Source organism: Chionomys nivalis, chromosome 8, assembly GCF_950005125.1.
Source record: "Chionomys nivalis chromosome 8, mChiNiv1.1, whole genome shotgun sequence".
In the NCBI taxonomy this organism is placed as follows: Eukaryota; Metazoa; Chordata; class Mammalia; order Rodentia; family Cricetidae; genus Chionomys; species Chionomys nivalis.
In genome coordinates, this window is record NC_080093.1 from 49,171,767 (window position 1) to 49,183,391 (window position 11,625).

General features: G+C 51.8%; 1 protein-coding gene across 1 annotated transcript; it reads right to left on the bottom strand.

Moving 5' to 3' along the window:
• Positions 1–122: 122 nt before the first annotated feature.
• Naaladl1 (N-acetylated alpha-linked acidic dipeptidase like 1) lies at positions 123–10,945 on the bottom strand. Its single transcript, XM_057779602.1, has 18 exons — positions 10,746–10,945; positions 10,493–10,665; positions 10,295–10,416; positions 9,818–9,940; positions 6,461–6,744; positions 6,274–6,378; positions 5,711–5,796; positions 5,470–5,589; positions 3,384–3,469; positions 3,060–3,123; positions 2,910–2,977; positions 2,687–2,778; positions 2,510–2,600; positions 1,143–1,224; positions 895–1,068; positions 731–818; positions 540–632; positions 123–309 (listed from the first exon to the last, which is right to left on the bottom strand). The coding sequence occupies exons 1-18, from the start codon at positions 10,943–10,945 to the stop codon at positions 123–125; spliced, it is 2,238 nt and encodes a 745-aa protein (XP_057635585.1).
• Between the last annotated feature and the right edge of the window lie 680 nt (positions 10,946–11,625).

Genomic DNA, 11,625 nt, shown 5'->3' on the forward strand with positions numbered 1-11,625 from the left:
AAAAGCTTGAGAGTGTTTCCTGGTTGTAGCTACTCCTGACCTCATCAAAGACTGGGACATAACCTAGATAAACAGGTGTGAGAGGTGCAAGATAAGAGGAGCCCCAAGACACAGGGCTAGGGTCAGAGGTCCTCCACGGGTTTCAGGGTGGCTGCTGCTCCCTCCAATGCTGTTACTACAATGCTAAGCTGCCTCTGTACTTCAGCCCACACTTCAGACCCGGAGTTGGTGTCCTGGGCCCTAGCACAGGCGTTGGCCAGACCTGGGAATGTGGCAACAGAGGCTGTGTTGGGTGCCCAGAGCACGTGACTGGGGAGAAACAGCGAGCTGACGGTCAGTGGGGTTGGCCTGGAACTCTGCACTATCAGCAGGCAATCATAAAAGCTCCCATCTGCTGTCTAAAAGCGAGGGCTTAGAGCAGTGCAGGGAGGGCATCATCTCAGCATCAGTGAGTGGATTGTTTGTGAGTGAAGCAGGAAGCCTCTTTGGGTGGGATCATTGCTCCACCCCACCTCCCAGGAACTTTGGCACAGACTCACCTATAGTACGGTTTCTCTGGGAAAGCCCTTGGGTTCAGGAACGCCCGTTCCAAGAGCATTAGCTGGTCATTGACCATCCGTACCTGCAAGGGGCTGGAGGGCATGTCGGTCACCCTGCAAGCCAGCAGTCTAGCTGCTAGCTTTATGTACCTATGCCCCCTCCCAGACACATGCCCCCTGCGCATGCTCACTCGGGGCTGCTGTTCTGCAGTGCTGAGATGCGCCTGACTAAGGCTGCAGCTGCTGTCTCAAACTCCTTCACTGCGGTCACCAGGGGATCTGTGTGGGGAACATGCGGTTTAGCCCTGTCTGAGGATAGAGGGTTCTCTGAACTTCTGTGTCGGGGTGTGCTTACCCAGGCTGATACCGTGCTGCTCCAGTAGGGTGCCGAGGTCCCTCTGAGCAGCATTCAGGAAGCTGTGCAGCGTCTCACTGTAGTCACCGACATGGAGGGGCAGGAAGAGGCTGTCACTGAGCCGAAGAAGCACACTCGCAGCAGTCTGGCCCACGGCTTTGTGGCTGCTGAAGTCTGTGGAGGAGACACAAGGCTAGGACTGCATCTCTAGCCCATCTTTCCTCAGAATGTCCCGGTCCCCTCCTCACCAGGGTCCAGAAACTTCTCCACATATTCAAACGTGTCAAAAGCCGTGTGGTAGGTAGGGTAGATCCTGGCTGAGGTCTTGCTCTAGAGGAGTAAGGAAGAGGGACCAGGCTGGGGGAGTACCCACATAGGAACGAGGAGGAGCTTGGGGCTGTGAGTCAGATATGGGGATCCCAGCTCCACCACCCAAAGGCCACATAGCCAGGGAGAGAAAGGGCCTTAGCGCATCCAGAGGCACTGCAGCCTCCACTGCAGTCCCCACAACGGGATTCCTCTTAGTTTCCTAACATGACCTGAGTAGTGCCAGTACTCATGAAAGCTTTCTAAACTCAATTCCGCTAATCACTGCCATCTTACAACTAGCTGGCAGCAGTGCTTTCTTCCTCCTGAGTAGGACATACCATGACACGGCAGGGCTTTGCAGATGAGGAAGATGGAGCATGTCCGCATCAGTGCAGCTGATGGGTGGAAACATGCTCAGAGAAGCCAAGAAAGTCGCTGTGACTGTTGGAATGTAGTTGGCCCCCATAGGCTCGTATAGAGAGGCACTATTAGGAGGTGTGGCTTTGCTGGAGTAGGTTTAGCCTCACTGAAGGAAGTATGTCACTGTGGGGATGGGCCTTGAGGTCTTCTATGCCCAACCTACAGTGACACAGTTCACTTCCTGTTGCCTGGAGATCAAGACATAGAACTCTCAGCTCCTTCTCCAGCACCATGTCTGCCTGCATGCTACCATGCTTCCCACCACGGTGACAGCAGACTAAACCCTGAAACTGTGAGCCGCCCCAATCAGATGTTTTCCTTTATAAGAGTTGTGGCCATGGTGTCTCTTCACAGCAATAGGAACTAACTGAGACAGCTGACCTGTGTTGACCAGTATTAATGACTAGTTTTAATGGTCAACTTGACACCATCCGGAATCACCTGGGAAGAGACTCATTAAGGGATTGTCTAGATCAGGAGGGCATATGAGCCTGTCTGTAGGAGTCTTATCTTGATTGCATTCATTGAGGGGGGAGGACCTCAAAGGATTACAACCCTTCGAGGTGGGTTACCTCCACGGTAACGCCATTCCCTAGGTCAGGGTGGAGAACTGAACTGAGCCCTAGTAATCCTGCATGCACTCTTGCTTTCTGCCCTTCCCTGGGAATGAGATGCGCTCCCTGCAGCTCTTGCTGCTGTGGCTTCCTGCTGTAAATGACTGTGACCTGGACTCGGGAGCTGAAATAAACCCTTCCTCCTCAAAGTTGCTTTTGTCAGAGTGTCAGTCATAGAAACAGGAAAAAGACATGAGCCAGTCTGTACCAAACCTTCCCCTGAGGTTTGATGCATCCGTACTGGGAGGGAGGTGGCGTTGAAGACTGCTCACCCGGTCATAGGTGTAGGCCAGGTCCATGGAAGAGATGCCCAGGAAGTGGATGAATGAGGCGTAGTCGCTGCCTGCACCCAGTGTACCTAGACTAGAGGAGGAAAGAGAATAGCGTTTGGCAGGTGCTGGGTGGACATGCTGGGCTTGTGGTCCTGCTTTTCTGGATTCTGGGCTCACCTGGGGACCAGGCCATACACTGTACTACTGCGGTTGGTATATTGGATCCAGTTGTCATAGATACTGAGGCCGCTGCGACCTGGTGCACTGATCTGGTACAGAGAGAAACATCTGGTGGCTCAGGAAGCCCAACCACTCTGCCAGACCCCAATCCCCAGATTGACTGTGACCTCTGGGCTCCAGTCCTGCCCACCCCACATAGATCCACCACCACCCCTTGTACCTCTTTGGTGGCAGAGAAGATGACGCTTTGTACAGGGGGTGTCCCCTGTGCCCGGAGGGTAGCATTGGCTGTGGGAGGAAGCAAGGAGATCTGTTCAGACCTAACTCCTTCCTGCTCCAGGCCACTCACAGCTGGCAGAGCCTCCCATACCGAACACAGAGATATCCACATTGATGTAGGCCACCGTGCGCTCCTGCAGCTTGCTGAGGAACTCCTACGGGGGGGGGGAACACCTCGGTCTGTCATGGCCACATCCAAAGACCCCTTCCACCCATTCCTTTTTTTTTTTTTTTTTTTGGTTTTTCGAGACAGGGTTTCTCTGTGGTTTTGGAGCCTGTCCTGGAACTAGCTTTTGTAGACCAGGCTGGTCTCGAACTCACAGAGATCCGCCTGCCTCTGCCTCCCGAGTGCTGGGATTAAAGGCATGCGCCACCACCACCCGGCTCCACCCATTCCTTTGTGGGACTTACTCACCTCTGTGAATTCTGTAGAGCCAATGAGCCCGAATTCCTCCGCCCCCCAGCTGGCGAAGATGATGGATCTACGGGGTCGCCAGGTGCCTGGAGAGAAGAGGCCATGAGGAGTCAAAGGTCAGGAAGTAGCTGGGGACATGGAAGGAAGGGAGGAGCTAGAAAAGGTGTGCACCCTTCTCTCATCCTTCCAGGAGACAGTCCCTTTTCTAGCCTCCCCCTCTCAACATATTGCCCAGGGTAAGCAACAGAGCCAGGTTCAAATCCAGACAGCTGGCTCTAGAGCCCTGTGGTTTATCCAGTGCCCCACCCTGCCTCCCACAGTCCCCAGCCACCCGGAGACTCCATGCTTGCCCCTCATGGACTCTGTATTCCCTCAGCTCTGCGTGCTCCCTGTTTTGTTATCACCTCTGGCTGCAATTGGATTATTTGATCACTATTGTTTGACTCTTATTTTGTTATTTTCTGAAACGGGGTCATGCTATATAGTTCAGGTGGGCCTAGAACTACTCATGGAGCACAAGTTGGTCTTAAACTCACCATCCCCCTGCCTCCACCTCCCCAGTGTTAAGATCACAGGTGTGCGCTGCTTAGCTGCGGTTGACCTTGAACTTCTAATCCTCCTGCCTCCACTGGAATCAAATCCAGGGCCTCTTGGATGCTAGGCAAGCAGTTTCGCAACTGACCTGCGACCCCAACCCTTATTTATTCATTTACTCATTTCCTTTTGAGATAGGGTCTCACTCTGTGGACCAGGCTGGTCTGGAGCTCCTGGCATTCCTGCCTAGGTCTTAAGAGATCTGAGCTTGGGGGCTGGAGAAATAGCTCAGTGGTTAAGAGCACTGACTGCTCTTCCTAGAGGACCCGGGTTCAATTCCCAGCACCCACATGGCAGCTCACAACTGTCTGAAGATCACTTCCAGGGGATCTGACACTTCACACCAATGCACATAAAATAAAGTTAAATAAACCATAAAAATATTTCAAAAAAAGAGATCTGAACTTACAGACATAAGCCACCATCAAACCTAACACTCAGCCTTTTGGCTTAAGGGAAAAAAATGGTTATATACACTATGGTTCCATGTTTGCAGCTACAAATCCCCACACTTTTCCTTGCCAGAGATGTAGAACCTGACTGTAATCAGGCTAGCCCAGACAAGAGCAGCTAAGGGGCTGCTAGAAACGGAAGAACCCCAGTGAGACTGTTTGCAGCTACAAATCCCCACACTTTTCCTTGCCAGAGATGTAGAACCTGACTGTAATCAGGCTAGCCCAGACAAGAGCAGCTAAGGGGCTGCTAGAAACGGAAGAAGCCCAGTGAAACAGGCACAGTGTGGTCCTGGGTCAGACCCCTGAGGTTCTGTGGGTGCCAGTGGATGTGTGTGCGGTCCAGACGTTAGGGGTGTTGTTTTCTCAGAAAGCACACATCTCCATACTATGTATTAGTGTTCCCTGACAATCTACAGGTGAATCCATTATTTAGATTCTGCTACTTTGAGATATTAAATTATAATCAGTGCATAAGGAAAAGATTAGCTATGCCAAAGTAACCCCTTGGTTTTTTGAGATGAGGTCTCCATGGTAGGGAACTCATCAAGCAGGCTACACTGGCTGGCCACAGAGCTCCCTGAATCTACCTGTCTCCAGCTCACCACCTGGCCTCAGCTGGTCTCGGCAGTGCTAACAACTCCCCAGTTCATGTCACAAGTGCCTTTTCCAACCTGGACACAGACACCCTCAACCTCCTTCCTGCCCTTTCCTCTGATAGCCACTGTCCCTGGCTGCTCAGCTTTCTCCCTTCCTGAGGGATGCTGGTGCTGGAATGTCACCAGAACAGTTAGACTTTCCTTAAAAGGCATGACACCTCCATGGAAAGAGCATAGACAGACCTCCTGAAGATGGCTGCATATATCAGTAATCTGATCCTTGAGCCCTGAGGCCACCAAGGCCAGGGCTGGTACCCTGGTAATTATGCCCAGGGCTCATGGCCTGGCTCAGGTGAGCCCTGGAGTTGGGAGGAAACAGAAGTGGGCTGGAAATGACTCTGGGGTTTCTGTAGGAGTTACCAGGAGAAAGGATAGCCTCACCCTTCTTTAGCAAGGTCCCCAGGACTCGGGAGATCTCCAGGAGGACGGCGGTACCAGTGCTGGGGTCCACGGCTCCGTGTACCCAGCTGTCCCGATGGTTTCCATAGATCACATAACGATCTGAAGGGAGGACCAGAGTCAGAGGGGCAGAGAAGGGACAGCAGAGGGCAGGCAGACCAAGGTGGGCTGCAACCAGGGCAGGTCCCAGGGGAGCGGCAGGGCTTGGTGCAAACAGGCTCACCAGGTTCCACTGCCCCCTGGATGATGCCCAGGACGTTGGAGGAGTTTCTCAGCTCCAGGCTGTTGTGAACTCTCACTTTCACCTCGCTAGGGGTGGGATAAAGGATATGATTAGAATTTAAGCACTCTCCTGTCCCCTATCAAATTTAGGAGAAAGTGAGGCCAAGAGAAAGGTGATAGATGCCACCAGTCACTTGCCCAGTAGGGACCCAGAAAAGCAGTAAGTAAAGCTGTCCCTCTTTTGGTTGGAAGTCTCCAGGCTTGGGAAGAGGGGACAGACACCTGGTGGCAGGAATGCTCAGATGGGGACGTTGGCCAGGAGTGTACTGGCCAGTCCTGGTTTAAAGGGGGCAGTGGCTGGAGTGGGAAGTGGTGGGAGGGGCAGGGAGAACTCATGGGGTTTGGTGGGCCACAGTTCTTTCAGTGAGCTTCCCCCAAAGACCAAGCTGTTCTGGAGAGAGCTGGGAGATGGTCATGGAGAGGAAGGAAAGAAAGTCAGGGAAGAGGATGTCAGGGAAGAAGGGAGTTGGGGGTACCGGAGGGAAGAGGGAAACTTCGCCTTACCTGCCTGCTGGGAAGCTCCAGTCCTGCTTGAAGCCAGGCCCCAGATTGTAGTCACAGCCTAGGGCTCCCTTCCAGGAGGCACTGGCAGGGGGTCCAGTGAGGTTGCTGGGGAGGAGAGAGTGCTGTGAGGGTAAGTTTGGCATCTGCAGGTGTCTGGGGACGGGCAGAGGACTGGGCACAGGCTCACCAGAGCAGGTCTCTTGCATCCTCAAAGCCAATGGGCTGGGCAGGAATTGGGGGAATTCCCGAGATGTTGTTAATATCCAGGCGGAAAGAAGAGGGGTGAGCTGGAAGGTAGGGAGTCAGAGGGTCCCCAAAATACTCATAGTAGGAGCCTCGCTCCACACCTGAGGGAGGCAGACCCCAGGAGTTGGGGAAGGTTTCGCTGGGCAAGCTCTTCCCATCATTGATGTCCCCAGGGTCTGTGTATACCAGCACTCCAACCACTCCGTGTTTGGCAGCATTAATGGCCTGTAGAAGGCAGAGGAGATTGTGTGTAAGTGACAGATGGGGACAGGCGTGCCCTATGCCACCTCCTCGATTCTCTACATGGAAATCAGAATTGTTTTGTCTTCCCATGAGCAAGAAAATGCTGGCCCAAGGCATTCATGGTAGAACTACTTGGGCTACTGGCGATGTCTGGCTGAGAAAATGGGAGCAATCCTTGGCTGCAATACTATAAAGGAACGAGACGTAGCTGGGTGGTGCTGGCGCACGCCTTTAATCCCAGCACTCGGGAGGCAGAGGCAGGCGGATCTCTGTGAGTTTAAGGACAGCCTGGTCTACAAGAGCTAGTTCCAGGACAGCCAGGGCTGTTACACAGAGAAACACTGTATCAAAAAACGGAAAAAGAAAAGAAAGAATGAGATGTAAGTCATTTTGTGGTGGCAAATGCCTGCAATCCCCGCACTCCAGAAGCATAAACAGGATTGTTGTGCAGTTGAGGCTAGCCTGGACCACAGAGTGCAACTCTGTTTCAAGCAGAAAAAGAGAAAAAAAAAAGTGTGTACCCTTCAGAAGCAGCAGCATTCTCAACATCTAAAATGTGTGCCAAGGAGAGTGACCATCAGTGTCCACATGGGGAAGAGGGGGTATATAGACTTGGAGACAAGGTCTTATGCAACCCATGCTGACCTCAAACTCTATCCAAGGATGACCTCGAACTTCTGATCCTGCCTTCACCCTCATCCCTCCAGTGCTGATATTACAGGCTTGTGCTATAGCATTTAGTTCTCTGGGCTGCTGGGAATCCGATGTAGGGCCTTGTGCATGCTCAGCAACCAATCGTACCAACTGAACGGCATCCCAGTCCAACTGTGGAACCTTGAAACTGGTAGGCTAGGTGAAATAACTCATTCTGGTACAAAAGGCCACATTGTAAGTATGGTGCCTTACAATACCCAGGAGGCTGAGATAGACAAATCTCTGTGAGTTCAAGGTCAGCCAGGAGCTACACAAAGTTCCAGGACAGTCAGGGCTATGTAGAGAAACCCTGCCTCAAAAAAAAAAAAAAAAGAAAGAAAGAAAGAAAGAAAGAAAGAAAGAGAAAAAGATAAATGTACGATTTTTATTTATTTATTTATTTATTGGTTTTTTGTTTTGTTTTGTTTTGTTTTCCGAGACAGGGTTTCTCTGTGGTTTTGGAGCCTGTCCTGGAACTAGCTCTTGTAGACCAGGCTGGTCTCAAACTCACAGAGATCCGCCTGCCTCTGCCTCCCGAGTGCTGGGATCAAAGGCGTGTACCACCACCACCCAGCTGATTTTTAATTTTTTAAAATTTGTTTGTGTGTGTTTATTTATTTATTTATTCATTTGTTTGTTTGTTTGTTTTTGTCTTTTCAAGACAAGGTTTCTCTGTGTAGCCCTGGCTGTCCCAGAACTCCTCTGTTGACCAGGCTGGCCTTAAACTCAGAGTTCCTTCCTCCTGCCTCTGCTCCCCAGGCCTGGGATTAAAGGCCTGTGTTGACACCACCGCCACTTGTAACTCTATCACAAAGGGATCAGGTGCCCTCTTCTAGCCACAGAAGGCACCCACATAACATAAACATACAGGCACAGAGACACAAAAAACAAAGAAACGTCTGAAATCCTTTTTCATTAAAAAAAATAAAGAAGGGGCTGGAGAGATGGCTCAGTGGTTAAGAGCATTGCCTGCTCTTCCAAAGGTCCTGAGTTCAATTCCTGGCAACTACATGGCTGGCACCAGAAGAGATATACACACAGACAGAATATTGTATGCATAATAAATAAATACATAAATAAATAAATATTTTAAAAAAATAAAGAAGTTGGCAGGGCTAGAGAGAGCGCTAGCTGCGCCAGGCAAAGGAGGCACAGACACACACATGATCTCTTTCCACCTTATTTGTTTGTTTGTTTAGGTTGCTGGCTTTGTTTTGTTTATGTAGTCCTAGCTGTCAAACCAAGTAGACCAGGTTTGTCTCAAAAGTCCTATAGATCCTCTGTCTTTGCTGGGATTAAAGGTGCATGCAGTGCGTGCCACCACACCGGGTTTGTTTGTTTGTTTTTCTGGCCTGGAACTCTCAGAGGTCTTTCTACCTCTGCCTTCCTCCTCAGGGAGTTCAGGCGTGTTCCACTTTCACCTCATTTTTTGAGACAGCCTCTCTCCCTGAAACCTAGAGCTCCCCAATTTGACTAGACAACTGCCATCCGGATCTGTGCTGTAGAAAGGAGCCTTAGGATGTGTTGTTAGTGGTCGTTTTGTCTAGCTAGCCCCGCCCCCAGGCCCCAGAGTACACAGTTGGTATCAGCAGACACTAACTAGACTCAGGGCCTGAGCTCAGCACCCAGAGAAGGAGCAGACAGTGTAATAGATGGAAAGGAGAGAGATGCAAACATTGCAAGCCTGGAGGTGTGGCTGGCCCTAAGCAGAGCAGCCTGACTGCTCCAGAACGCCTGCCTGCCTTTGTCTCTCCTCCCTTCTGACTGGGGAGGAAATGCCAGTTTTTAAGATGTCTGTCTGCTGCTTTCGCAGGTCACCACGTCTCTGAATAAAACACAACTTAAAGATTCAATTCCTGGGCTGGTAAGAAGGCACAGCACGCAAAAGGTGCTTGCAGCCAAGCCTGATGACCTGAGTTCAAGACCCGGGGCAAACATAGTGTGTTGGAGAGAACTGACTGCTGCAAGTTGTCCTCTGTTCCTACACACAGGACATTCTTCTCCTCAATAAACAAATGTTTTAAAAAGGTTTTTAAAAGATTTTTTTGACCTTTCTTTTAAAATTTGCCAATTAGCTGGGCAGTGGTGGTACACACTTCATTCCAGCACTCGGGAGGCAGAGGCAGAGGCAGGCAGATCTCTGAGTTCTAGCCCAGCCTGGTCTACAGAGTGAGTTCCAGGACAGCCAGGGCTACACAGAGTGACCCTGTTGGCCCTTGGGGTGCCAGGCAGCACACATATGCTCCCAGCTCAGCCTCTTTCCTCTCCCAGCACTGCTTCCTCTCTGCCTTTTTCCCCTTGGTGCTCTGTCTGCCCCTGGCCCTTCTCCACCCGGGGAATATGCATGGCGAATGCTACTTACCTTGGCGCCACGCCCCACGCCCCCATAGCGAGTCAGGGCGATGGTGCCTTCAAGCTTGATTCCCTTAGCCTCTAGCTCCTTGAAGTCCTCTTCAGAGCCTTGGTTGGCATAGACGAGGAGGCCCTAATCCCAAGAGAAGAGATCTGTAAGGCCAGCTTGGCTAAAGTCGGGTACACAGGGGGACAAAGATTGAGTAGCAACAGCAAGAAATTTTGTTCTCTCCACTCCTCTTATGTACCCCAAAGATGGCTGCCTTCTCTATCTAGGTGACCTGTTCAAAGCTTTGAGCAGGGACCACTAACTAGCGTTTACTGAATGACTGACTGACAGATGGAGGGTAGGAGCTACAGCAGTAGGTGTGAGGTCAGTGAAGGGATTTGGGCTCCACTTGAAGTGCTTCTCAGATGCCTCAGCTTCAGAGTGGGAAGAGGGGGAACCAAGGAGAGCTAGAATATGGTAGGGGGGTTCCAGGCTCACCTGTGGGGTGCCAGCGGGTGCATAGGCAGCATAAGGTTGCAACACATTGTGCCCCTCGTGCTCCCTGGTCAGATTTTTCTCTCTGGGTTGGAAGGAGTGGAGGACGGTTCCATCCGGGCCCACTGTGTGAGAAGGCCTGGTTATAGCTAGGCCCAGCAACAGCCCTCTCCACCCCGGCATTCCTGGACAGGACCTTACCAACTTCCACGACGTTCGGCTGATCCCGGATGGGGAAGGAGAGCAGGACGTTATACTCATAGGACTTGGCGGAGTCCAGGCCAGTTGCCGTATCCTGCCAGCGCTCCAGCAGCAGGCGCACCAGGGCCTCATCCCGAGGGCTGGAGGCCACATGGGGCTCCTTGGAGAGTTCTCTGCAGGGTGAGCAGGGGAGGGGGGAGGGTGTCAGGGGAGGCTTCCAGCTAACAGGGGTTTGGGTGGGCCCACTGCTCACCGAAGGTTCTCTCGGATCCTGCTGGCATCAAGTTGTTGCATTACAAGGTTAAGGATCTCCAGGTCCAAGTCCTGGGAGTCTGAAGTGCTGGGGGCTGGAGGGTCAGTTGCTTTGGGGATAGCAAAGTGGCCCAGAATGATCCCCAGCCCCAAGAGGGCAGCAGCCCCGACAACCGCCCCCAGTATTTTTGCCCAGTGCATCCTGTGGAAATAGCCCAGCAGCCCTGACTGGGCTTTTTTATAAGTGGGGTGTCCGGCTGGTTAACCATTATTCATGGGTGGTGCTGTTCTTTTGCCCCTGTGAAGAGCCAGGGAATGTCCTGCAGTGACAGCCAGAAGCTGACACCCGAATCACATTTTGAATTGTTTACCTGTAAAGGCTCCCCGAAGGAATCAGGACAATGCGGGAACACCACAGCTGACAAAGGGAATGATCCTTCCGGGGTTTCCTTGTGACACAGCACAGCAGGTCTGGGACACACACACACACAGGGCCCTGCTGACTGCCCCACTGTGAACCTTGTGACCCTTGTGCCATTCAGTCTCTGACACTGGTGCCTTGATGGCCTGAGCAGACATTTAGTTTAAATGATGTCATTTTGCTGGACAAGCTGTGTCATGTTAGACATCCCCTGAGCTTCCCTGAGCCCGTTTTCCTTGCTAGAAAACCGTGCTGCTGTCTCCATGAAGCAAGACACCATCTGGAGAGATGTTAACTGCCCGGTGTCAGAGCACAAATACGGCGGAAGGCTGGCGGGATCTCCAGTTTCTGCTCTCAGAAGTTCTGGTTTGTGGGAGGAAGTGGGACTTGTGAAGGCCAGCCTGTTGCCGAACCTAAACCAGGAAGCCCATATCACTCCAGCAAAACAAAGTTCTCCATC